The sequence below is a fragment of the Pleurodeles waltl genome, chromosome 5 (assembly GCF_031143425.1).
Source record: "Pleurodeles waltl isolate 20211129_DDA chromosome 5, aPleWal1.hap1.20221129, whole genome shotgun sequence".
NCBI lineage: Eukaryota > Metazoa > Chordata > Amphibia > Caudata > Salamandridae > Pleurodeles > Pleurodeles waltl.
In genome coordinates this window covers 45515093-45540022 of record NC_090444.1, presented here as the reverse complement: position 1 = coordinate 45540022, position 24930 = coordinate 45515093, and the positions used below count along the sequence as shown (strand labels likewise).

Sequence of the window (24930 nt, the reverse complement as noted above, 5' to 3'; positions counted from 1 at the left end):
TGTATCACTCTTTCCTGACTTCACTTTCGCAGTTCAGTAGGTCCGTTGCAAATTTACCAATGCCAAGGCTGCTCTGTGCAAATTGGTGCTTCGGTATTGCATGCTCTATCATGCTCAGCTGAGACATTGGCGTTCTGCAAGCAACGAGCCAAACACCATACTTCCCCGGAACACAAAACATCAGCCCACTCCACACCAGGCTCCCAACTGGCTGCCAGTGTGGAACTTTTTCCACCAGATCACAGTGTGTTTCTGTCCTATCGGATTGATAATGCCCAGAGATCATGTCCAGAGATTATGTACATTGCTACTGGTTGCCTCCTGATTCCCTAATTGATATCTTAGCTGATGCGATGATCAATTGACCCATCTATCATCTTTGTGACATAGTCCTACATATGGGGCCACCTGCTGTGGCATTGCCAATACCCTGCGGTGTACACCATATCGTCCTAGGGGGATATTTGTTGCTGCTTTTTTCTTTTGGTATCATTGGGATTCACTTGGCATGTTCTCGCCAGGTGTGGGGGTGGGGAAGAGGGTTTATGTTTCTTGTTATGTTGCATTTGCACACTCTAATACTCACATACCATATATGATGCACTACAACTCACCTTATCTCCGGGATGGCAACAGTACAAACCATCACAAACCCAACTGTTGACATCACAATGCAGTCCTGGAACATCCGTGGCCTTAATAACCCGCGTAGGGGCAAGCAGGTCCTGCAGTACTTACACAGACATGGCACACAAATAGCCTCCTTACAGGAGATCCATCTTCCTCCACACCCTCCACACAAGTTCACAGCATCCTGAGGTTCTCATCGCTATTTTTATAGCTATAGCACCTATTCCTGGGGAGTGTGCATGTTGATTCATAAAAGCCTACCCTTTCATCATCATACCACCTGTGCCGATGATGAGGGCAGATTTGTCTTGGTAACCGAAAACATAGCGGGCAGAGGGTGTTGCTCATTAATATATATGCTCATAATACGGACTCGTGGTGGCAAACGGACTGCCGCGGGTGTGGCAGTCCGACCGCCACATTACGGCCGACACCGCCAGGTTGCCGCCAGTCGACAGCCTGGTAGTCTCAGTAGTTGTAATCCACCAGGGTGGCACATGTATTGCAGCGCTGCCCTGGGGATTATGACTCCCCAATCTGCTAGCCTTTTGATGGCGGTTGGACTGCCATGGAAAGGCTGGTGGAATGGTGGCATTGGGGGCCCTTGGGAGGACAGCCCTATCAAGCTTTACACTGCCCGAATTATGGGCAGTGGAAAGCGCAACTGTGCTGCTGCACCTGCAGCACCACCACATTCCCGCTGGCTCCAATACGAGCCGGTATCAATGTCAAGGCCCTGTTCACCACAAGGCCGGTGGGCGGATACGCTATTTCTGCCCGCCGGCCATGTGGTGGACTCGTAATAGGACCGGCGGTGTTCTAGCCTCACTGGTGGTCAGGTAGGCGGTACGATCATAATGGGGGCCTACATGTCTTAATTGATCATATGGAGGCAGATTGCTTTATAATGAGGGGTGATTTTAACATGTTCATGGACCCCGTATTAGATACCACAGCACAGACCCTAATGGGAAAACCCCACTCGCTCAAAATCCTGCAAAGCGTCTGCGCTGAATACATGGCTCAAGGACCCTTGGCACTTGCGACATGAGGCAGCCCCTCCCTACACATTCCAGAGAAGGTCCTTTGGGCAGCTCCCCGCTTGCCGTTCTGGTTGCTACCCTGGCCTCCAGAGCACAACCCTGCTGTTCAGCACCCCTGCTGAGAGCGATTCCTCCAAGCACCTTCCACCTCCCCTGGTCACTGCGCCAGGTCTTATAGTAGCAGGGCCTGCAATACATGCATGTGCTAAACTGACAGCAATCAAGAGGGTCAATGACACACAATTTCTGCATGTGCAACTGAGAACATACTGTGCTCATCTTGGTAGAAAGCCTGTGGAAATACATTAGACTCCCTCACTTTGTCGCACTGAACCGCCATGTGCTGATAATTATCCAGTAAAGACCACATTCTAACATCCTATATACAGAGGCAGCAGCTACTCACCGCAGGGTCTGTATTCTGCATCCTGGACTTTTCATACCATCAAACAACTGCTTCACCCCAGGACTCCCAAGCTCATTATCATTCAGGTCTAGGAATGTGAGTGTTTGATTTCTGCAAAGAGCAGTCGCGAGATGGCTGAAGCACACCCCAGTGAGTGAACAATTCACTATACTTAGGGAGACAAAGAAACACATATTAGGCCATCTTTTATACTTTCTTTTAATAAGGAATACTATGCACAATCATAAGGGTGTCAAGTTGTAATATGTCAAGAGAGACGCCTTCAGAAAGTGCTGGCTTTCTAGCTAAAGGCTTTGCATGCTGGGTCGTTTATATACACTTATAAATTTAAAAGCAATGCTACACGTCCCAGAAGAAAAAGTTACTTACCTTTGGTAGCAATTTTTCTGATGGATTCTTTATCTTCCTGCAGATGCCTCACCTAAGACTATCCTCCACAAAAGGCCAGATCCAGATGGATTTTCTCCAGTTATTCTCTATTGTTGCTCATAATATGAAACGGCAAGAGACAAAAGGCGCCTCCTCGTGTGCTACCATTATATCCTGATACATTTTGTGCACCTAATTTCAATAGGTATATATTTGCATACCTTAGGATCTTATTAACAGTGCCACTAACTTGTCGGAAGAGGAGGCATGGTAGTAAGGTGCATATGAATCTACGGGATGCAGGATGACTCTTACATATAACATTTTTCCATCACAGCATAGGCTACTGTAGATCTCATGGCTTGCACATACTGAAAAACAGTGCCTCCTCCCTAAAACAGTGGCTTGTGAACATGTGAGAATAAGAAAGATGTTTGAAATAAAGTTTTAAGCATGTTTGCCAACTTGTGCTCATTGGTGGGTGCGAATAATGGTTTATGAAGGTATGTTGTGTAGACCATGTTGCACCTCTATAGAAGTTTGCAAACAGCATATTTCCTAGAAAATCTGTAGTGGTTCTTTTTTTTGCGAGTGTAGGCAAACCATTTACTGTATGGTTACTTTTGGCGTGACACACTTGAATGCATTTAACTATCCGCTGTGAAAAACCTGATTTGAACATATGATTTTCCAAGTTGAGGTTTGCTTTGCTTTGTTTTCAGAAATGATTTTGTACAATTAATGTAATTCATAGGAACTCTTTTGATATGTAGTACTCTTCTTGCAAGTGACTGAGGTTGTGGGAAATCTCACAGTAAGCCAGTCATCTGGGTCCATGGAATAGAGATCGCCGCAGGCAGAAAGCAAGGCTCAAAAGGGGTCCACATGAGTTGAATAAAAACTACATTAAGGTTCCATGGAGGGACTGGAAATGTTCTTGGTGGGATATATATTTTTCAGACCCTCCATGAACTGGAACTTTATACAAACATAGGTGGTGTCTACTCTGAGTGTGGGCTACTAAAGCTGCAATATAGGGCCTGATGAAGGTGTACTCTTGGCCTGATTTATGTAAATTCAATTAAAAAAACATAATGTCTGTACGGAAGCCTGAAGTGGCTGTTTGTTCCTACGGAGGCATTAGTGTACAATTACTTTCTGTTTGGTGGTGTAGCAGGCCCTAGTAGTGGGCCCACAACCTCTTTCACAATAAGCATTCACTCCTCCAGAAGATGAAGATAGCCAAGTTTTTAAGCATCATTTGTCAAACCGTTAAGATTCAGTGTCTTAAGGTTTGGGGGTCATAGTTGCCCTGATCTTCTGTTACAAAGTTTGTACTCAGGGTAACCTCTCTTGGAGGGGAATCAACAGGTCAAATAACATAGTACATTGGGGGGGTTTCCTGCACAAATGGGATCGATTGGAATGAGCTTCGTCGGTGCCCTCCACATCTTCCTCAGAACATAAGGAATCTTTGGAAATGGAGAAAAAGCCGAAGTCCTGGACCGGTTCATAATGTGAGGCAGCAGAGCTAGCACAGGATGGCAGAGACTGTATCTGCTACAGTTGCTGATGTTGTTGCCCCCTGGATACAGCCCTGATCCAAAAGGAGAATAGATGTTGTGGTGGCTGGGCAGCCTGACAGGGCTATCTCTGCTGTGAACTGTACTGTCCTGAAGTAAGGACAACATTGTTTTTGGACTTGTTGTGCTGAGAAGGCCATACCCTTTACACAAGAAGTAACTACTATTCTGGACGCTCAAGTTTGGAGTCAGCTTTTTCTCCTGACTGCTCCTGGTCATAAAATGACATGACTATGAGTGTGGCTTGGGCATCTCTGGAGAAGCCAGTGGAATCCAAAAACTGAGTAATAGTGTCTGAGTTTGGTCCACTTCAAGATCTATTTGGAGGCATTCAATCCATCAATTACAAGGAAATCTTTTTCACATGGTCTAGCAAGCTGATCATTGGATGTATTTACCATTTCAAAAAGATGTGAACATAGCCCAAAAGAAAGGTGACAAAGGACCAGGCTGCCAAAGGCTTTTCAGCTATAAAGCCATGTTTCATGTTTCATGTTTTATTTTCAGGAGGCGCTGTGGAAAAGGCATTTGGGTCCTGCTTCAAGGAGGATGTTTGGGAGATAGCTAAGAGGACAAAAACTGTGGAACATCTCTGTTTGACCATATTCTTTATCAGGCATGTGAAAGCTGAAAATCCCCACCATCCGGGCAAATCCCAGAGCCCTAGGGAGGTGTTATGCCAAATAATCATTGTTTAAGTTTTCCTTAACCTTTTCCTTCGCTACCAAATAATTTGTCAGCTGCATGGACACCATCTGTGTTGGGGCCATAAATGGTTGGACTATCAGAGGAAAGCACTATGACAGGCTTCAAATTCCGAGAACGTGGGGGCATGACATTGGGCTCAGAGCCACTGGAGTTGCCAAGCCCATAGATACGTGCTCCCCATCGGGGCTTGGGGTTTCCCAGAAGATGCAGTGCTATCCTGAACAGATTCAACAAACGGAAGGGACCAGAAACTCCAGTTACATCTTGTTCATGTCTTGATCTAATCCAAAAAACAAGAAATACTTTGGTATCAGAGAACTGTGTTAAGACTGTCAGGGGTCCTGGGTGAGGGACTTTTTCCATGAGGCAGAAGACAATTTTCTTTCTAAGAATTTTGTTATTTTTTGGGAAGATCTTCCAAGAAATTATTCCCTTACAGAGGAATATGGCCGAAGAGAGAGCCTCTGCTTCTTGTTGGTCTCCTGAAGCACTGAGGCAAAATAATTGCAGGATGGGGCATCATTCTTTGATCCGAGACACCACATATAGCTGCTATGTTATCCTAAAAGGATATCTTTTTGCAGAATCTGTGATAAGATTTGACACCTAAAAGTTTGTGCTGTCTATATGCTTAGAAATGTTGTCAGTGTCAGATACTGGGAAAACTCTGGGCCCAAACTGATGAGGCATGGAAAACTGGGAAATTACCCCAGCAGGCTGCTTGCTGCCTAATGTGCTCAGGTGTCATCATGTCCAGAAGAGAAGTGGCAGATGAAAGCACATTATGCAACTTGTTGGTGCTGACGAGATATTTCTGAGTAAAAATTATTAAGGTGAGCAATTTGCAGGAAGAAGATTAGAATATAGATCCTTTCTATGTGTTTTCTGGTCCTCTGCATGACTGGACAATTTGGTGGTGATCACTGGATTTTTTGACAACTCCGATAACCATGAACATAGCCCAAAGGAAAGGTGATGAAGAGCCTGGCTGTCAAAGATGCTGCATCTATAAAGCCATCTTTCATGGACTTGTTTTCAGGAGGCGCTGTAGGGGAAGCATTTGGGTCCTGCTCAAGGAGGACGTTTGGACAACCAGACTTTTGGTTGACAGCTGAGAGGACAAACACCTAGAACCGGCCTATGATGTCTGCCTACCTGCCTGTGGACTGCTGGGGTTGAAAGGAGTTCTCTTATGCAGACATGAAAAGCATTCAAGAGGTATTCATTACATGGCAGCAAGGGCTCCCCCACTGAGGAGGAGGTTCCACGAACTCAGTCAAAATGATAAATTTTGCCTGCACAGAAGGCACGGTCAACACCAAGGCTTCAGTCGATGTTAGTACTACAGTTGTAAATGAAGAAGCTTCCTCTGAAGGTTCTACAGGTAAATCATAAGAGAAAGTCCCTGGAACGTTGATCTTCACAAGTTTTCATCATACCAACATACCCTTTTATGCGAACTCTATCAACTATTCCAGTAGGCTTTCCAGAACACCCATTTGAAATCTGTCTTCATCTTCATTTCTTTACTCATCCTATGACAATGCATCCTCAAATTTACTAAAAATATTTTCTGAAACATCCTGCTATATAATTTTCCTTATCGACCAAGGCAGTTTTGACCAACATTCAAACGTTTCATTCCTCGTTTCAGGTAGAATCTCCAAGTGAAAGTTATACTTCTTCACTGATGTCTCCCACATACAAATCCTCACTTTAATCCTATTCAACAGATTTGTTCCTAAACATCACTTTCAAAGAACAAATCGACTTCCCCATGAAAATGTATGAAACAAACAGATTACCGATAAATCACTAGTGAGGCTTTTCTTGATTATACCTGAACTCAGTCCCTTTAAACAATCCGGAAGAGAATGCAGTTGTGACCTCCCTTCCTTCTGTCTCCTATGAAAGTGCCTAAACTATTCACTTGTTGAAATTACCTTGTCCATCACCTTCTTCAATCTCATGAACTCTTCCTCGCATTTCTTTGCCCTCATGAAGTACAGACCTTCTTTGACCAAATGTCTCAAATGAACAATTACCTCCACTAAATTATTAATGCCCCTACAACAGAATTAAACCCTACACAGAAAGGATAACACTTGCTCCCTATGTTTTTGGCAACAACATTTCCAATTTTCTTTTTTCCTTATGACCCATCACATGAGTCACTGCACTCATGATGAAGATACCAATCCATAAATCATACCAAAAGCAATGCCTTTGACCATGCATCATTTATACTAATATATAACGATGCGTAAAATGTCTTAGTGTATTTAAAAACCACATATACAGAAACCAATAAATACAACCACATTTATTGTTGTTTACTTCATATTGTTAAGGGAATGTGGCATCTAATCTCTGTAAGATTACTGACATTTGCCATTACAACAGCCACATCAAGGGTCAGGTCATGAGCATTGCATCTGATGAGCGAGTTATGGTTTGCATGGCTGCTGTGAAACTTATGGACAATAGTCCTAACCACAACTTGTAAGATTCAGTGTTTTTTTCCAGTTTAGTTCAACACCAATACTGCACTTTGCTTTTTTTCAGTAAATTTCTGAGACTTTTTAAACCAATATTTAGACTCTATAACCAGAGCTAACCACTTTAACCTTGGGTTTTTTCATCAAGTCATGATACTCCTACCTTCCCTCAGCAAAGGTAATAAATAAGATATCACACTCTGCTCATCTGATAAATGAGATATCTGCTTGTATGGTGTATACCATGGTAGTTTTCATGTTTGTTGTGACAAAATGTATGTCAACCAAACCAGAATGCACGGAGATACATTCATGCTTTCGTCCTATCAGTTTTGATGTGTTGTGGTAATACATCATATTTTGACCTTTGACCTGTGATATTAGTGAATGTGCATTTATTAGGACAGCTGCTTTAAATAGCACGTGTTACTGAGTCACATTCAGTTTGGAAAAACAAGATGAACAGACTGGTTCTTGTTATAGCACAGATCTATGACCTGCATCAGCAAAGGACATTAGCCAACCATGGTGTGGATGCTGTGACGCAGCTCCACTCATCTCTCAAAGGGCCCCCCACTTTCCTAGAGACCATCACTCCTCTGCTGTGAAGCAGTGCGAACGAGCAGCTACTTACCCCAGGGTCTGTATTCTGCAGTTTGGGTGCTTTAGTCCTTCACACAGCTCTGCTATACCAGAGTCTCCCAGTTTATTATAATTCAGGTGCATGGCTGTGAGAGTCTGACTTGTACGAAGGACCGCAGCGAGGTCTGCACAGCAGGAATCTGTGAGGGAGCAGGTATTCACCCTAGAGCAAATGTGACAAAGATCACACAGTGGCAGATCACTGGGAATGGTATCATGCATCATATAACACATGTGACTATGGGCCAGATGTAGCAAGGCTTTTACGCCTCACAAACAGCGAAAATCGTTGTTTGCGAGACGCAAGAGCCACATCGCGATGCTCATTCCCATTTTGCGAGTCGGTAACCTGGTTACCTGGGACTGAGAACGCAAATAGGAAGGGGTGTTCCCCTTCCTATTTGCGAGTCGCAGCGCGATGCAGGATTGCCTGCTCTGAAAAAATGAAACTGACACGTTTCATTTTTTCGTTTGTAATGCATCTTGTTTTCCTTTAAGGAAAACGGGCTGCATTACCAAAAAAAGAAAACTGCTTTATTTAAAAGCAGTCACAGACATGTCTCCAGCAGGCCACATCCCTGTGAGGACCGCCATTCCCAAGGGGGTTGCAAATTGCCATCTACCTCATGAATATTCATGAGGTGGGCATTAGCGACCCCCTTGCGAGTCGCAATTAGTGTCAAGGACACCATCCTACATTTGGATTTGCTACATGTGACCCTAAGAGTGTTTGTCTATAGACAGATACAAAGAGACCTGGAATATCAATGGCATTTGAGAGGCAGTCCTGATTTTAATTTATGTTTGATACATATACAAGTTTACTAGGTACTTACATGTTATTGAGAGATGCAAGAACGTGATATATTAAATGTAGAGAGCACTTACGTATTTTTTTTTTGTAATCCTAATCCTGATAAACTTGAAAAGTACTAATTCACTCATCCTCAGAAAGAGGTTTTAATACATAGTTTATAACAGTTCTCCCCTGTGTTCCAGCGGTTTCGGGTTTCCCCGACTTCTTGACATGACCCATTTAAGTGTAAAAGTCTTAATCCTCCGCTGCATTAAGTGTAACAAAACACTTGGGCTGAGAGATAGAAAAACTATATCTGGGAGGTTAGAGGTTCTAATGTGCTAGCATTGGTGAGTGTATTTTGTGGCTGCTCCTGGTTCCAACAATGCAAGAACCACTGGTTAAGTGTTTTCCCCAATTCCAGATACCAAGTGAGATAGTTTCCATTCTGGTGCGATTCATGACAGAAATGGTCTAAGTACTTTGCTATTATGCGCCCAGATGGAGGCGCAGGATCGTGGGCCAAGTAGGGTGCTGAAATGTGGTGACCCCACTTAAGGGTGTGTAATCTGTGTCTCTCATATAGCAAACCCTTCAACCCCTTTACCCCCATTATGTGCCCTTCCATTCCACTGCGTGAGGCCCCGAGAAAGTGCATTGCCCGGATGTGGTACATGGGTCAGGTTTATCAATGAAATAGCAGCACCTCAGTACTCATTGATGAACACCTGGTTAGAAATGCTAGACGAATGTATCATAAGGATAATGAACATCTGGATCCATACCTAATGACATTAAGGAAAGGATAACAGACACAAGGTCTCCTAGTTTCACACCCAGTGTTGGGCATTGCTTCATCTTTTTTTTAAAGTTATTCTATTCTCTCAAACGGACATGATTGGCTGCTTATGTATTCTGCCCAGAAACACTTTCAGTATGCAAAAACCAAAGCCCAAAAAGGTATCAGTGAGCACGTCAGTGATAGCTAGAATGAGTGGTTATCTATCTATCTATCTATCTATCTATCTATCTATCTATCTATCTATCTATCTATCTATCTATCTATCTATCTCTCTCTCTCTATATATATATATATATATATATATATATACATATATATATTGATATCTATCTATAGATATATATATATCTTAGGTTTTGTGTTGGGAAAGGCTTAAAGGGCAATCATGAATCATGTATTTCCTGGTTTATTGTGATCAAACCATGGTGTAGGGAGAGGAGGTCAGTGCACAGAGCACCAGTGGACACAGCACAGTCAGGGAATCCTGCTGGGTGCACATCTAATGATTCACCTTCACACAATGTGTGATCTTGATTACCTGCATCTGCTTACTCCCACTAATGGATAAGGACAGCTTTGGAAAATAATGTGCCCACCGGGTAACCTTCAGCGAGCAGAGGGGTTAGGGAAGAGCAGGCTGTGGGATGGGAGCTATTACAGCAAACTGGGTCAGTGTGAACAATGTGATGCTAATGGCACATGTATGAGGCTAAGCATTAGGAAAGACAGTTACACAACATACATTTATATATATGGATATAAACATACGTGTGACTTACAGCAATGTTTGTATTCGGCAGCTGGGGTGCTTCAGTCCTTTGCAAAGTTGACTCACCCCGGAATCTCCCAGTTCATTTCTGCTCAGACCCAGCTCTGTGAGGGTCTGATTGATGGTCAGGGCACTGGAGAGCTCTGCACAGCACGCGCTAGTGAGGGAGCAGTGCTTCACCCTACAGGAAATAGGAACAAAATATACTCACATCACAAACAACTGATACATATGTGTAAGAGTGATGGCAGGGATGTACCATTAGAGCTGTATAGGCTGCTACTGCCCTACCTACTGTGGCTATCTTTAATTTCCAGCTCAGCTGTTGTTCTTACATTACAACTGCTAACCTGTGTCTAGTTTCATGTGGCCTGAGTCTTCATGGATAGGGACTTATGAACTCCTGGTTGGGAATAGGCATATATATAGCACATCTTCAATGGTGAGCTTGGAAAAAGGGATTCCTTTGTGAGGACCCTACATGTGGATGCTTCCACACCCTGTGCACGCTACACAAGATTTTCAAGTGAATACTACTTAACACCATATGTAGAGTCACCCAGGGTTTTATCACAAATATACTTGACTATGGAAACCCCCTCTACTTTGGAATCCCAGCCCATGTTCTACGCCGACTCCAAACAACCCAGAACGCTGCCGCTTGACTCATCCTGAACATCCTGTGAAATAACCACATCTCTCGAGACCTCAACAATTGCCAGATCAGTTCAGGAAAGTTGTAAGTTCAAGCTACTCACTCTCACCTACAAAGCTCTCCACAGCTCTGGTCCAACATACCACAAACACGGCCTAAACGTCTACCAACCCACCAAACACCTTCGATCTCTGTCCCAGGCAAGAGCACACCTCTCTCACTTCAAGAAGACCAGAGACTGAGGACGCTCCTTCTCATACCTTGTAGCCAAGACCCGGAATGACCTCTTGCAACACCTCAGAACCTTTCCGTCCTTCAAGGGCTTCTGAAGGAACCTCAAGACACGGCTCTTCCAGATGAAACAGGCATGATCTCCTTCCCCCCTTCGTCCTGCTCTAGTCAGTTCTTGGATACCCTTACGGGTGAATAGCTGCACTCAACAAATACAAGTAACATAACAACAGATCTCATTTAAAAACTTAAATATTCCTATAGAACCCTCTAATGATTGGGAAACTTTGTACAGGAACCCAGACCACCACAAGATCAACCTACGATATACCGGATTCGTCATTACTTTCTAACATTACAAATCATAATACTATAATCCCTCATCACAGTCAACGTCCGTCTGCAGACTTAACGTTTCATGCCACATCCCTGCACATATCGCTTCCCTCATTTTTTATTTCGTACTTTCTCTTCTGTCTCGTGTTGTTTTTGTTCCCTGTCTCTACAGCATAAGTGATAGTAATCTCTTTGGTCCCTATTGTGTCTAAATTTGTCTATCGTCTCTCATGTCCTTCACTCAGCCACAGTAAGGATCGAAAATCCTGTAAAGGTTGCAAAAGTCAACAATCATGGTTTGTGTTCATGTTTTACCTATATGCAGTGTCTATTCATAAAAAAAGAATAAAAAATATTAGAAGCGGTAAGAAACTGTTAACTGTTGACTTCTGAGCTGTTAAGCATCTAATGTGTATCAGAAGGACTGGAAGGAATAAGATGTGATACATGAGTTGGGAGAAGGAGCAGGGATGAGACACCTGCTTTAGGGGTGCACACTGAAAAGAGACTAAAAACAACAAAATATGATTTGGAGAGAAATGTTAACTGTGGCGTAATCTAGAAGCTCACATCACTGATAACTCCACATCGGAAGCATACTATTAACCCCTGACTTCTTGTAAATCTGCATTGGTGGGTCTGTTAGACCAGATGGTTTAATTAAAGCCCAGCAGACCACACACACCGGAGCCTACTGATTTGTTAAGTGAAAGTCCTTGACCAGAAAAATAGTGCCCTACTGTTGTGAAGTGATTCAGCGACATTGGAAGGAATCAGGAACAGAGGTGAGTGTAGGGACCTTGCCTACCGCCATGGTTTTCGTGGCGTTCGTAACGCCACTAAAACCATGGCAGTAGGCCCTATCAGTGACAGGGAATTCTTTCCCTGTCACTGACAGGAGGCCCCCTCCCCCCAACAACTCCCCAGACGCCCCCCACCCCTCTCCATCTACATTTCCTCCCTTCCAAATCCCCACCCCCCTACACATGCAGACACGCACCATGCATGCACACACCCACTCACACGGGCATACATGCATTCATACACGCTTGCATCCATTCATTCATGCACACATCCGCACCACATTCACACTGACACGCACACGCATTCACATATCCATACTTACACGCATTCTCACACATGTAGACACGCATGAAAATAACACTACACATACATTCTCATTCACGCACACACACACTCATGCACACCCCCGCACCCCCCGTCAGAAACCCGACTTACCTGAATCCAAGGGGTCTTCCGGCAGGAGACGGGATCGGGCGCTGCTACAGCCAGTAGCGCCTGCCAGCAGGACACCGCCAGGCCGTATTATTTCTCATAATACGGCTGGCGGTGGTCTACTGGTGTGGCGCTGGTGGTGGTAGCAGAGCCACCTTAACACCATCCGACAGCATGACCACTGACGGATTTCCGCCCTTCTTTTGGCAGACGGTTGTTAGCCGCAGTGACGATCTTTTGGCGGCTATAGCCGCAGCAGTAGGCGGTTTTTACCGCCAAAGACATAATGAAGGCCTAAATGTCTAAACTCATTTTTAGATACAGTAATGTGGAATGTGTATGTCATCGGCCGTTGTCGCCGGGAATGATTAAATAATGTAACGCCTTCATTTTTGTTTGTGGCATGTGTGTCCCTTAACAACAGCTTCCGAAAAAATAGCAGGATATGGGCTATGAGATTGATTGTATTTTTATTTTATTTTAGCGGTTTAATGGAAATGGTATCCCGCTGCAGCATAATAATGACACACAAAAGCTGTGACTATGAAACCAATATTCTTTAATACAGCAAAGAAAAATTGTCAGATATGACATGAAAACAATATATTGTTGATACATGATTAATATGAATTAATTTATGATGTACACAAACATGCTGAAGTGGCAGATGAATTACTGAAATGATGAATGCACTAGATATGATTTGTCTACTTCTATTATGGATTGGGGCAATATAGTGTTTTTACAAGCCTTATTTTTGCACCAAGCACTAGAGCACTTTAAAATGGCAGATGGCCTCAGTCTGTGAATTTTGTGAATAGACCAAAATAGCAGAATTACTCAAAAGTATAACAGTAAAAGTAATAGCAGTATATCTATACACATAGGTGTACCAGTGGCGGCTGGCTACAATAGTAAGTGGTGGGGCGAGCAAGCTGGCACGAAGAGACACCAGGAATGCCTTTAGGCTCAGTGCCAAAGCCTGTTATAAACAGCGTCTATAATGTTCCACGACTGAGATCTCTGGAGTGGAGGCTGAAGGAAGTGCAAGTATCTCACGGTGCCTATCAGTGGGTCAAAGAGGTGCCACTGCCGACCTGAGCAAAATTAAAGTTAACGCTCGGCTCGCAAGCTAAAAACACTCACTAAATCGCTGTCATGCATTAAACTTTAAAGTTAACTTTAAAACGTGAATGTAATGCATGTTAGCGATTATTTACTATTTATACTGTTTAAATAAAATATTTACTTACCTACTGCGTGCACGTCCTCCAGTCCTGGTGTGTTTTTCAGTCATCAGGAGCTCTAGAGCCAACTCCTCTAACCAGTCCAAAGACTGCTCTCGTGCTCTGTTCATCAGTCTGGGTGGGTTAGAGCGGCTGGCTCAGCGCTCTTTCAGGCACTGGCTGCCTGTGCCTTCTCTCAGTCTAAGACAGTTTGGGTTGGAGAGGTTTAAAGTGAGCATGTCAGTCTGGCCGGCCAAAGCAACACGCGTACTTTACACTCAACAATTCATTTCTCACGTTTGCTGCGCCTGCGGGGCGATGATCCTCCACCCATATAGAGAAGCCGCTGCTGGGTTAAACCATTATCCCCTCTCTGACACAGGTTTTTGTGTAAAAGAGGAGTAGACTGCATCTACATGCAAGGACAGGGAGAGAATGCAGGATCAGACAGAGGACTCCAAAACAGATGACAAGATAAATGTCTATAAATCTGAGCTCCACTTCTAGGCCTAATGACCAGAGACATATACGCATGTAGTAGTGGAGTTCCCTTCAAAATTATATTTGGGAGTTCAGTTGACAACAGCTCTAACAAGATGATCTTTAGCGATTATAGCTACGCTACATAGTGGACAGATGGTCAAGATGGCAGATTGCAAAAAACGTCTACATCGACTGAGCTGTGGCAGTAGGTCTCTGTGGTCTCGATATGGCAACTGCATAGACAAAGGACTCCGAATGTTTATTGTAGCCACATTATCAGCACACAATTGAACATCTGACACACCACATTATGGGCCATATGTCCAAAACCTCAATTTTGCATTTCCTAAATATCAAATCCTAAGAATTATAGAAATCCTAACTATTTGGGAAGTGCAAAATGGAATGTACAAAAATGACAATTTCCTAATAGGGATTGCTACATAGTTGGAATCGCTATTAGGAAATCACTATTTAGGAAATGCAAAAGCATGCGTTACTGTGGGCCTAAGGCTCATAGATACAATGGTTTTGCATTTCCAAATTTGCGATTTCCTGATAGGAAGCTATAAATTTAGAAATGCAAAACCTAAGGCACCTATTAACCCCCCCCAAAACAGGTGTTGCATGTGTAAAGCACTCAAATGCCCGAGGGGTGAGTGTGCGCGCTCCATGGCACTGCCAAAACTGCAGATTTGAGTTTGTCTTTATATTTTGCACATGGTTACCAATGACTTGAAATCAATGGTAGTAGCATTCTCTAAATGCCCATTTCACATTTAGTAAATGCTTTGTACATGCCCTTATAAATCGCAAACAGGAATTCCCTATTTACGATTTCCTACTTTGGTAGTCGCAAACTACAATTTCTACAGAGCAGAAATCACAAGTTGCGTGTCACAGAGCCCTTTTGTACGTAGGTAAAGGCTATTTTGCATCTGTCGGATGCTTTCTGGCATGTTTGTATATGGGCAAGTTAGATCTTTCATAGACTGCAGATGCACCTATGCACTGTCAGAGTCCAAACAGGATTTATACCAATATGTCTGTGTTAGACCTGGCATCCTTGGCGTGGTCTCCCCTTACTGTTTTCCTCTGCTTCCCAGGTTCTTGCTGTGTGCTGGACTCTGTTTTTGTTACTCTGGGCACTTTACCATTGCTGACCAGTGCTAAAGTGCAAGTTCTCCCTATGCAAAATTGTTAATGTAATTGGCTTTTCTATAATTAGCGTATTTGATTTACTTGTAAGTCCAAAGCAAAGTGCACTAGAGGTACCCAGGGCCTGTAAATCAAATGCTACTAGTGGGCCTGCACACTGTGCCACCCACATAGTTAGCCCTGTAAACATGGCTCAGACCTGCCACTGCAGTGTGTGTGTGTGTGTGTGTGTGTGCATTTTAAACTCCCAATTTGACTTGGCAAGTGTGCCCACTTGCCAGGCCTAAACATTCCCTTTTTATAATATGTAAGGCACCCCTGAGGTAAGCCCTAGTTAGCCCCATGGACAGGGTGCAGTATATGTTAAAGGTGGGACATGCACTGATGTGTTTTATATGTCCTAACAGTGAAATACTGCCAAATTTGTTTTTCACTGTTGCAAGGCCTATATCTCTCATAGGTTAACATGGAGCTGCCCTTAAATATTCTTAAAGTGCAGTTTCTCCTTCAGAGCAGATAGAGATTTGGAGTTTGGGGTCTCTGAACTCACAAATTAAAAATACATCTTTTAATGAAGGTGGTTTTTAGATTATTAGTTTGAAAATGCCACTTTTAGAAAGTAGGCATTTTCTTGCTTAAACCTTTCTGTGATTTTGCCTGTTTGTGGATTCCCTGTCTCGGTCAGACAGACAGTTGGGATGTTTGTGAATCTCCTCTAAACAGTGATACAAAGGGAGTTGGGGTGTAGCCTGCATTTCCCGACGAGCCATCTGGGCTAGAGTGGAGAGAGGAGTGGTCACGTACACCTGAATGGGCTGTGCCTGCCCTCACACAATGTAGTCCCCAACCCCCTGGTGTGTGTCTGGAGCCCGGCCTGGGCAAGGCAGGATCCTGTAAACAACAAAGACTTTTCTTTGAAGTTGGGCAACTTTAAAGGCAGAAAGGGGTATAAGTATTGGATCCAAAACCCCAGAATTTAGATTTCTTCAAGATTTGCTTCTGGAACCAAGAGAACCTCCGCCAAGGAGAAGAGTTGAAGAGCTGAGGAGAAGTGCTGCCCCTGCCCGTGACTGCTTTGTTGGCCTATCATGCAGTTGCTGCTTCTCCCTGTGAAAAGGAACAAAGACTGACATTTGTGGTATACTCCTGCTTGAGAAGAATCTTTAAAGGCTTGGACTAAGCTTGTCCCTTGTTCTGAAGTCTAGGGCCATCAAAGACTTCCGCTGCCAGCACCTGGAGTCTCTGCTGAGACTCCTGCACTGCCAAGTGGTGCCTAATCCAGTCCCTACACCCCTGAAAGGGGAAGCTGGTGGAAAACCAAAGGAAACCAAGTGTACTGACTTTGGACGACTCTGGACTGACGCCGCTGCCGAATCCCGTGACGCTACCTACAACCGAACTGTCGTCCTCACTGAAGTGCGATAAACCAGCAGGCCGGACTCTGCTGCAGCCCCGCCGAAGTCTGCGACTCCATGGAAGTCTACGCACCACTTCGTGACCGCCGGATACCAACTCTGCTAGAAGTGTGCGGATCCAACGTTTCGCACCGATGCAGCCTCACCTCCACCACTCCACAGAAGGACCCGGCGCCTCTTCATGATGCTTCCGCTCCTTCACTCCGCAGCACCGCGACCGCTGCTGCCTCAGATCCAGTGATGCTACAATCTCCGACTCCGTGCACCGGCTTGTTTCCTCAATTTCACAAGGTACTGTACCTGGGGGTCCGTGTGACTCCATGACTGGCGCCATTGGTGTCGGATTGTTGGGAACGACTCCGTCACGACGCAGCGATATCATCTAATCGAATCATTTGTGCTTCTGAGCTCTATTTTTGAGTTTAATCTTTAAAAATTCATAACTTGACTTGTGTATGTTGGATGTTTGTCATTTGGGTCTTGCTTTGTTTAGATAAATATTGGCCATGTTTCTAATCTGGTGTTGAGTCATTTTGTAGTGTTTTCAGTGTATTACTGTGTGTGTTGGTACAAATACTTTACACATTGTCTCTGAGTTAAGCCTTTCTGCTCGTGCCAAACTACCAAGGGGGTGAGCGGAGGTTAACTGGGTGTGATTCTCCTTTGCCCTGACTAGAGTGAGGGTCCTTGCTTGGACAAGTGGCAACCTGACTGCCAACCAAAGACCCCATTTCTAACAGTCTGCCACTTGGTTCTTCACCTAGGGATTACAGAGGCATTGACACAGCCATTGACTCAGCAAAGGAAGCTCTTAACCTCATACCAAGGCAATAAGGGATAGGGTTCTGCCCTATATTTGTTTCTAAATTGTGCTCGGAATGTGGAACCATGGAAGTATACGGCTACCTGAGGAAGAGAATGGAACGGACAGCTGCACTAGGCAGCTGGGAAACCCTATAAAGTGATATTTACAAAAAATAGTCTGATGGTCCAGCATGTAGAATCAGCACTGAAAATAATGACAGGTGGTATTTCACTCCAAACAAACTCCATATATGGTGAGCATGCCCAGAAATAGCAATATATTGGAAGGGGGTACTAGCTGCCATTAAAGACATAGCAGAGTTTTTCCTAGCTGCATACCCAGAGACCGCCATTGTGGTCCTGCGTCCATCTGATGGGGAAGACCTTAGTCATGGCGACTGGAAGTTAAGATACTTGTTGCCCCTAAAGGTAGACTGACGCTAGCCAGGCAGTGGAAACAACAAGCCAGTCTCAAATGGCACACATGGTGCTCGAGTATCTGGGACACTATGGCTGTGGAGTGGCTCCCTGTGTACACTGCCAAAGAAAAGAATAATTAATTGGTAGCCTGGCATCTGGGTTTAAGGTTTAGGGAGGCAGATCAAAGAGGGTTGTGTGTCCCCTAAACTGAGAGCTTTTAGGATGAAGGACGAAATGGGTAGTTGTGGGGCTCAGAATAATTTTTTCAAGGACGCAAAACAGGGCTTGCGAGTCACAGCTGGCTGATGTGCTATGGCTTTTGGAAGATGGCTTTAGTTTGCATGTGTAAGCTGGCGTGGGTGGGACTTTTGTTTGTTTCCTTACTTCTTCTGTTATTTTTCAATCATAAGTTGTAATGTTAGCACTGCAATCACCACTATACAGGGAGTGCAGAATTATTAGGCAAGTTGTATTTTTGAGGATTAATTTTATTATTGAACAACAACCATGTTCTCAATGAACCCAAAAAACTCATCAATATCAAAGCTGAATATTTTTGGAAGTAGTTTTTAGTTTGTTTTTAGTTTTAGCTATGTTAGGGGGATATCTGTGTGTGCAGGTGACTATTACTGTGCATAATTATTAGGCAACTTAACAAAAAACAATATATACCCATTTCAATTATTTATTATTACCAGTGAAACCAATATAACATCTCAACATTCACAAATATACATTTCTGACATTCAAAAACAAAACAAAAACAAATCAGTGACCAATATAGCCACCTTTCTTTGCAAGGACACTCAAAAGCCTGCCATCCATGGATTCTGTCAGTGTTTTGATCTGTTCACCATCAACATTGCGTGCAGCAGCAACCACAGCCTCCCAGACACTGTTCAGAGAGGTGTACTGTTTTCCCTCCTTGTAAATCTCACATTTGATGATGGACCACAGGTTCTCAATGGGGTTCAGATCAGGTGAACAAGGAGGCCATGTCATTAGATTTCCTTCTTTTATACCCTTTCTTGCCAGCCACGCTGTGGAGTACTTGGACGCGTGTGATGGAGCATTGTCCTGCATGAAAATCATGTTTTTCTTGAAGGATGCAGACTTCTTCCTGTACCACTGCTTGAAGAAGGTGTCTTCCAGGAACTGGCAGTAGTACTGGGAGTTGAGCTTGACTCCATCCTCAACCCGAAAAGGCCCCACAAGCTCATCTTTGATGATACCAGCCCAAACCAGTACTCCACCTCCACCTTGCTGGCGTCTGAGTCGGACTGGAGCTCTCTGCCCTTTACCAATCCAGCCATGGGCCCATCCATCTTGGCCATCAAGACTCACTCTCATTTCATCAGTCCATAAAACCTTAGAAAAATCAGTCTTGAGATATTTCTTGGCCCAGTCTTGACGTTTCAGCTTGTGTGTCTTGTTCAGTGGTGGTAGTCTTTCAGCCTTTCTTACCTTGGCCATGTCTCTGAGTATTGCACACCTTGTGCTTTTGGGCACTCCAGTGATGTTGCAGCTCTGAAATATGGCCAAACTGGTGGCAAGTGGCATCGTGGCAGCTGCACGCTTGACTTTTCTCAGTACATGGGCAGTTATTTTGCGCCTTGGTTTTTCCACACGCTTCTTGCGACCCTGTTGACTATTTTGAATGAAACGCTTGATTGTTCGATGATCACACTTCAGAAGCTTTGCAATTTTAAGAGTGCTGCATCCCTCTGCAAGATATCTCACTATTTTTGACTTTTCTGAGCCTGTCAAGTCCTTCTTTTGACCCATTTTGCCAAAGGAAAGGAAGTTGCCTAATAATTATGCACACCTGATATAGGGTGTTGATGTCATTAGACCACACCCCTACTCATTACAGAGATGCACATCACCTAATATGCTTAATTGGTAGTAGGCTTTCGAGCCTATACAGCTTGGAGTAAGACAACATGCATAAAGAGGATGATGTGGTCAAAATACTCATTTGCCTAATAATTCTGCACTCCCTGTAGTTCCAGTATTGCGCATTGTGACCGTGTGTTATGACTGGTATATGTTTCTGAAAACAATCTATCAAACTGAAATGCAAATAAAGAGAATTGAAAATAAATAAGAAGGAAAGATTAACATCTCACCAAAGTTTCCACAGTTTGCATCCAGGTTGTTTCAGTCCTTCACACAAGTGAATGAATCCAGAGTCCCCAAGTATGTTGCAGCTGAGGTCCAGCTCTGTGAGACACTGGCTGGTGCTGATCGCAGAAGAGAGGTCTGCGCCGCAGGACCCAGTGAGAGAGCATGTTCCCATCCTACAGGAGGCAGAGGCACAGAAATGAAGCAGACTTGCTCAATGTCACTGGGTTATATTTGAGTTAATAATGCAGACAGAGCTGGACTGACTAGTGGACATTGTGCTATCAAGATCCACAAACGTACACAGGAAACAACTGGTGCGCAGCAGTTACTTGTGCACTGCAAAGGCTCATAAAACATAAGATAAATCACCAAGAAGTGATCATTCCACAAGGTAAGAGAACCTAGGCTCAAAGTCAGAAATGCATTTTCAGCAGAGACACTTCACATGAGTGATCTGAATCACTAGTCTCCACTGGAGAAAATACATGATGTGGGTACAAATAATGCTCCTCAAGTAAAAAAGCAAGAGAGGTTTACTTATAATAAGTGCATCACACTTCAAAGAACTACAACTGACACCAACGTGGCCTTTACTTGATCTGCTGCCCGGATTGATGAGGGCGCGGGGGCACTTTTTGTACCTGGTCTGACAGCTAGAAAGACATGACGGGAGGTGTTTGTGGTTCAAAGTATCTGCACTAATACAAATAAGATCACAAAAACCAGGCTCAACCATCTACTTTACAGAAACTGCATCTCTGTGCCTCATAAAGAAGATTAGTTCATCATGGGTGCCAGAAATGTCTCTTGTGATGAAGGCCATATGAGAACAAGAAACACAAGTATGGAAAGTAAGCTGGGAAGAGAATTAATGGACTTCTGTGATGTAGTCTTGACATGAGATCAGAGGGTAAAACACACCCAAAAGCAATACAGTTATAGATGCATTGACGAATCAGGAAGTCCCCCATCACTTGTTGACTCCTATGCTTATAATCACCATTAGTTTGTTTAAATATTTATATGTGTACGCGTCCAATCATCACAACTCTAGGCTGTAGCAGGGGATGTCAAGTCACTATGTTTATCTGGATATGTTTTAGTCTTAATTTTGATTCTTACAGAATATGCTTCATAGGTGTTTTATAATGATGAATAAAAGCTGCTTAGTACTACTGACGAGAAAAGACATCCAAACAGTTTTATAGTGGATAAGTGATTTATAGTCAAGAGGGGGCCCTATAGTTACTACACGTATGTTTCACACCTACATTATACATACCGATTAAAAGCCCAGCATGACTGTCCCCATGATGTTTCTTGGATGTGCACAACTTTTCTAGGCACTGGGGTAGCACTGGGCTGACTCCCCATTAAACTGACAGGTGGCGAGAAAATGTGATGCTTTTATGATCTTGACTTAATACTAGACTATCAGAGTGAAAGTTGGAAGACGCGCAACTACGCAAAGGGAGAGGCTCAGCTACTTACCACAACGTCTGTATTTTGCAGTTGGGATGTGTCAATCCTTGACACAGCTGCTTTAGACCCAAATCTCCAAGCGCGTTGTTGCCCAGGTACAGCTGGGCGAGAGACAGACTGTCTTTGAAAACACCGGCGAGAAGCCCACAGCATGAATCTGAGAGGGTGCAGCTGTCTATCCTGCAGGAGGTAAACAGACAGAAATGAAGTAAAATAAACTACAGTGGGTGATGATACCCTTTCTAAGGATGGCTTTCCCTAGGCCAAAAAAACTTCCATTTTGCTATACCTTCTCAAATGAGATATCAATATTAATGCTCTGATTCTGAGTTGGCCTTTACAGGGTCTTTGGTAAAACCACATGTAATTTTTGACATTTCCACCAGGTAAAATTTCCCCGGCATTGTGCAGTTACAAGAAATATCTCATGAAGAAGAGAAGTGCTGTGTGAGACTGATTTTTACAGTCATTAACCCACATGAATCCCCTATTCCATGCTCTTTTTACCCCCCACGCGTACCACGTGTTTAGACCAGGAGGTGAGTGTATTCCAGGGTCTGTACGTGTGGTGGTGGTGATGGTGGTGGTGGGGGTGATGTTGGAGGAGTATGGGAGGTGGTGGTGATGGTGATGGTGGTGGTGATGTTGGAGGAGTATGGGAGGTGGTGGTGATGGTGATGGTGGTGGTGATGTTGGAGGAGTATGGGAGGTGGTGGTGATGGTGATGGTGGTGGTGGGGGTGATGTTGGAGGAGTATGGGAGGTGGTGGTGATGGTGGTGGTGGGGGTGATGTTGGAGGAGTATGGGAGGTGGTGGTGATGGTGGTGGTGGGGGTGATGTTGGAGGAGTATGGGAGGGAAAGGAAAGCTTTTTCTAGCAGGGAGGGGCATCTATGCTTCCCCTTGTTAGGAAAAAAGTGGAATTAAACTTGGTCTCATGCACTTTAATTGTCCAGTTTTACTGGCCGGAAAAATGTAGTCATGTGTTTCCACATCCGGTAAAACCAGGTCTGGAGAAACCTAATCAGTAGTAACCAGGCAGAGTGAAATCATGCATACAAGCATGCGTTAATTTCAGTCCTCCAGTCTTGAAAACTCAGCCCCAAGGATATTTTTCTATATTCAAAAATCAATTTAGTAAACAGATGAGGTAACTGTGTATAACTAGAAGTAGGACCTCAATGCACTGCCTTGCCCTGGGCCTTTAAAAACCTTCAACAATCACTGTGCCAGATAAAGAAGTGGGTGGTAAATCTCCTAATGTCTGAAGGGTTCAACAGCTAGCAGTGGAAGTTCCTTTATGCCCTTAGGTAGCTATGTGAATACCAATACCTAGGGCGGCTCTTCCTGTTTCCTGGTCCTATGTGGATTCCTAAATCATCTTAGATGTTGTGTGACAGCATTCCAAAGCGCTACCCTGTGATATGGGGGCTCAAAATGGTTCATGAATCTTTGCCTTCCAAGAATTTAATAAGTAGAGAACAAGATGTCAAACTAAGGTGCCTTGCAAGGGTGACTAATGTAAGTAAACATATTGGAACAACTTAAGGATCTGACGTGCACAAATGTCCTTAGACTTCTACAGTGGGTGTTGTGGTTTAATGAATCACAGAAACAGAAGACACTGCATAATTCCAACCACAACATAAAGATGTCTAATACAATGTCAATCTTGTTTGAGTTAGAGGGACAGATTTCAATAGCAAAGCCATAGAGATTTTATAGTCAACCAAATGACCATGGCCATGTATAACATCTTTCACCATCTGGTTTAAAGGTACTGGTGGAGATCCAACAACACATTCCTTAGGAACGTCTGTGCCAGAGACTCTTTGTTTATGGAAACTGTAATAATTCTCAGATATCAACATTTGATGCAAGCGTTTTCTCTATTTATCATATAACTTTATGATTATATCTGGCCACTTTTTGTGACAATTTATAGATTTTATTTGTGCATCCAAAAACATGTAGTGGGCTGTCTGCAGTAATTGCCCTCTGAAGCTGTACAATCCCATTTAGCATGTAGGTTGATTCAGTGCTTAATTTGTAAATAATAACGTGCCCGTGCCCAAAGCTCTCCCCTGAAACATGCGGCTGCTGCAGTTCAATGTGGGAGCGCAGAATACTGAGCCATCTCGGGCCGCTTCAATCTATTTAAACCCACTCCCTGCCCCTTCAGCTCACTCTTGCAGCATTCTGCTTTCTCCCATTGAGATGCTTTATCGTTAGTCTCTTCCTCCATCTTTCCCATAGGTGTCTTTTGCCCACAGTAAATGATTGAGGCAGAAAAATATGCGCTGGCCCTCAAAAATAAGTGCAGGTGCTCTGCACCGGAAACAGCAAGCACAAATTAAGCTCTGGGTTGATTAAATAATATACCAGAGCTAGAGTCCATGACATCACATGTCCTTTAAAGACCCCTTAACATCTCAATGTTTCCCTTGAAGAATGTCTATCCCTTGGAGAGTCATCTATTTCATGCCAGGGGGCAGGAGGGGAGCATACATAAGGCAAACAGGGTTATTAGATTCCTATTTATTTCCTTGCAGTCACTGCCCTCTTGTCTCATAGGACCAAGTGTAGCAAGGACAGTGCCACAGACACCAAAGGGAAGCGAGCAATTCTGTTCAAAAGATAGCTTTTCATTTTTAGCAACTAATGTATTAGCATTTCATTTTTTTCTAGGTTATTATGTGCCCAGGTACCTGATCATATGCCAGGTATAGAGGTTGTAACCCTAGTAACTTCCCATATGCTAGGCGCATAAGTCACGTGCTCAGGTACCCCATCATTTGCCAAGTATAGCTGTCGTGCACTCAGACACCCCATAAAGGCCGAGCCACCATGTTTGTAACGATTTTTGTTTTCTTAAATAAAATATAGGCTGTTGTGGCCATGGGTTTGTAAAGCATGTAAATTACAATTGAGTTGCCTAATATTTCACTCTTGCGGATTCCCACTCCCATAGTAAAAAAAAACAAATCATATCTGCACGAAAGCCCATGTAATCTTAGAACCAAAAAGCTGAATTATGAAAACAAGTAAATTAAGTACATAACCAACTAAGAAGTGGAACTGGAACATGAGA

General features: G+C 43.7%; 1 protein-coding gene across 4 annotated transcripts in view; it reads right to left on the bottom strand.

The window, feature by feature from the left end:
- LOC138295318 (ribonuclease inhibitor-like) overlaps positions 1-24930 on the bottom strand; it is a 171041-nt gene that overhangs the window by 61422 nt on the left and 84689 nt on the right. For 2 of the 4 annotated variants that reach the window (XM_069233537.1, XM_069233538.1), the window contains 5 exons: positions 21850-22020; positions 20361-20531; positions 10278-10448; positions 7893-8063; positions 2080-2250 (listed from right to left, as the gene is read on the bottom strand). In XM_069233537.1, coding sequence (XP_069089638.1) covers positions 2080-2250; positions 7893-8063; positions 10278-10448; positions 20361-20531; positions 21850-22020 — 855 coding nt within the window. The remainder of the gene's footprint in view (positions 1-2079; positions 2251-7892; positions 8064-10277; positions 10449-20360; positions 20532-21849; positions 22021-24930) is intronic. The other 2 variants (XR_011203570.1, XM_069233539.1) reach the window with 2 other exon arrangements.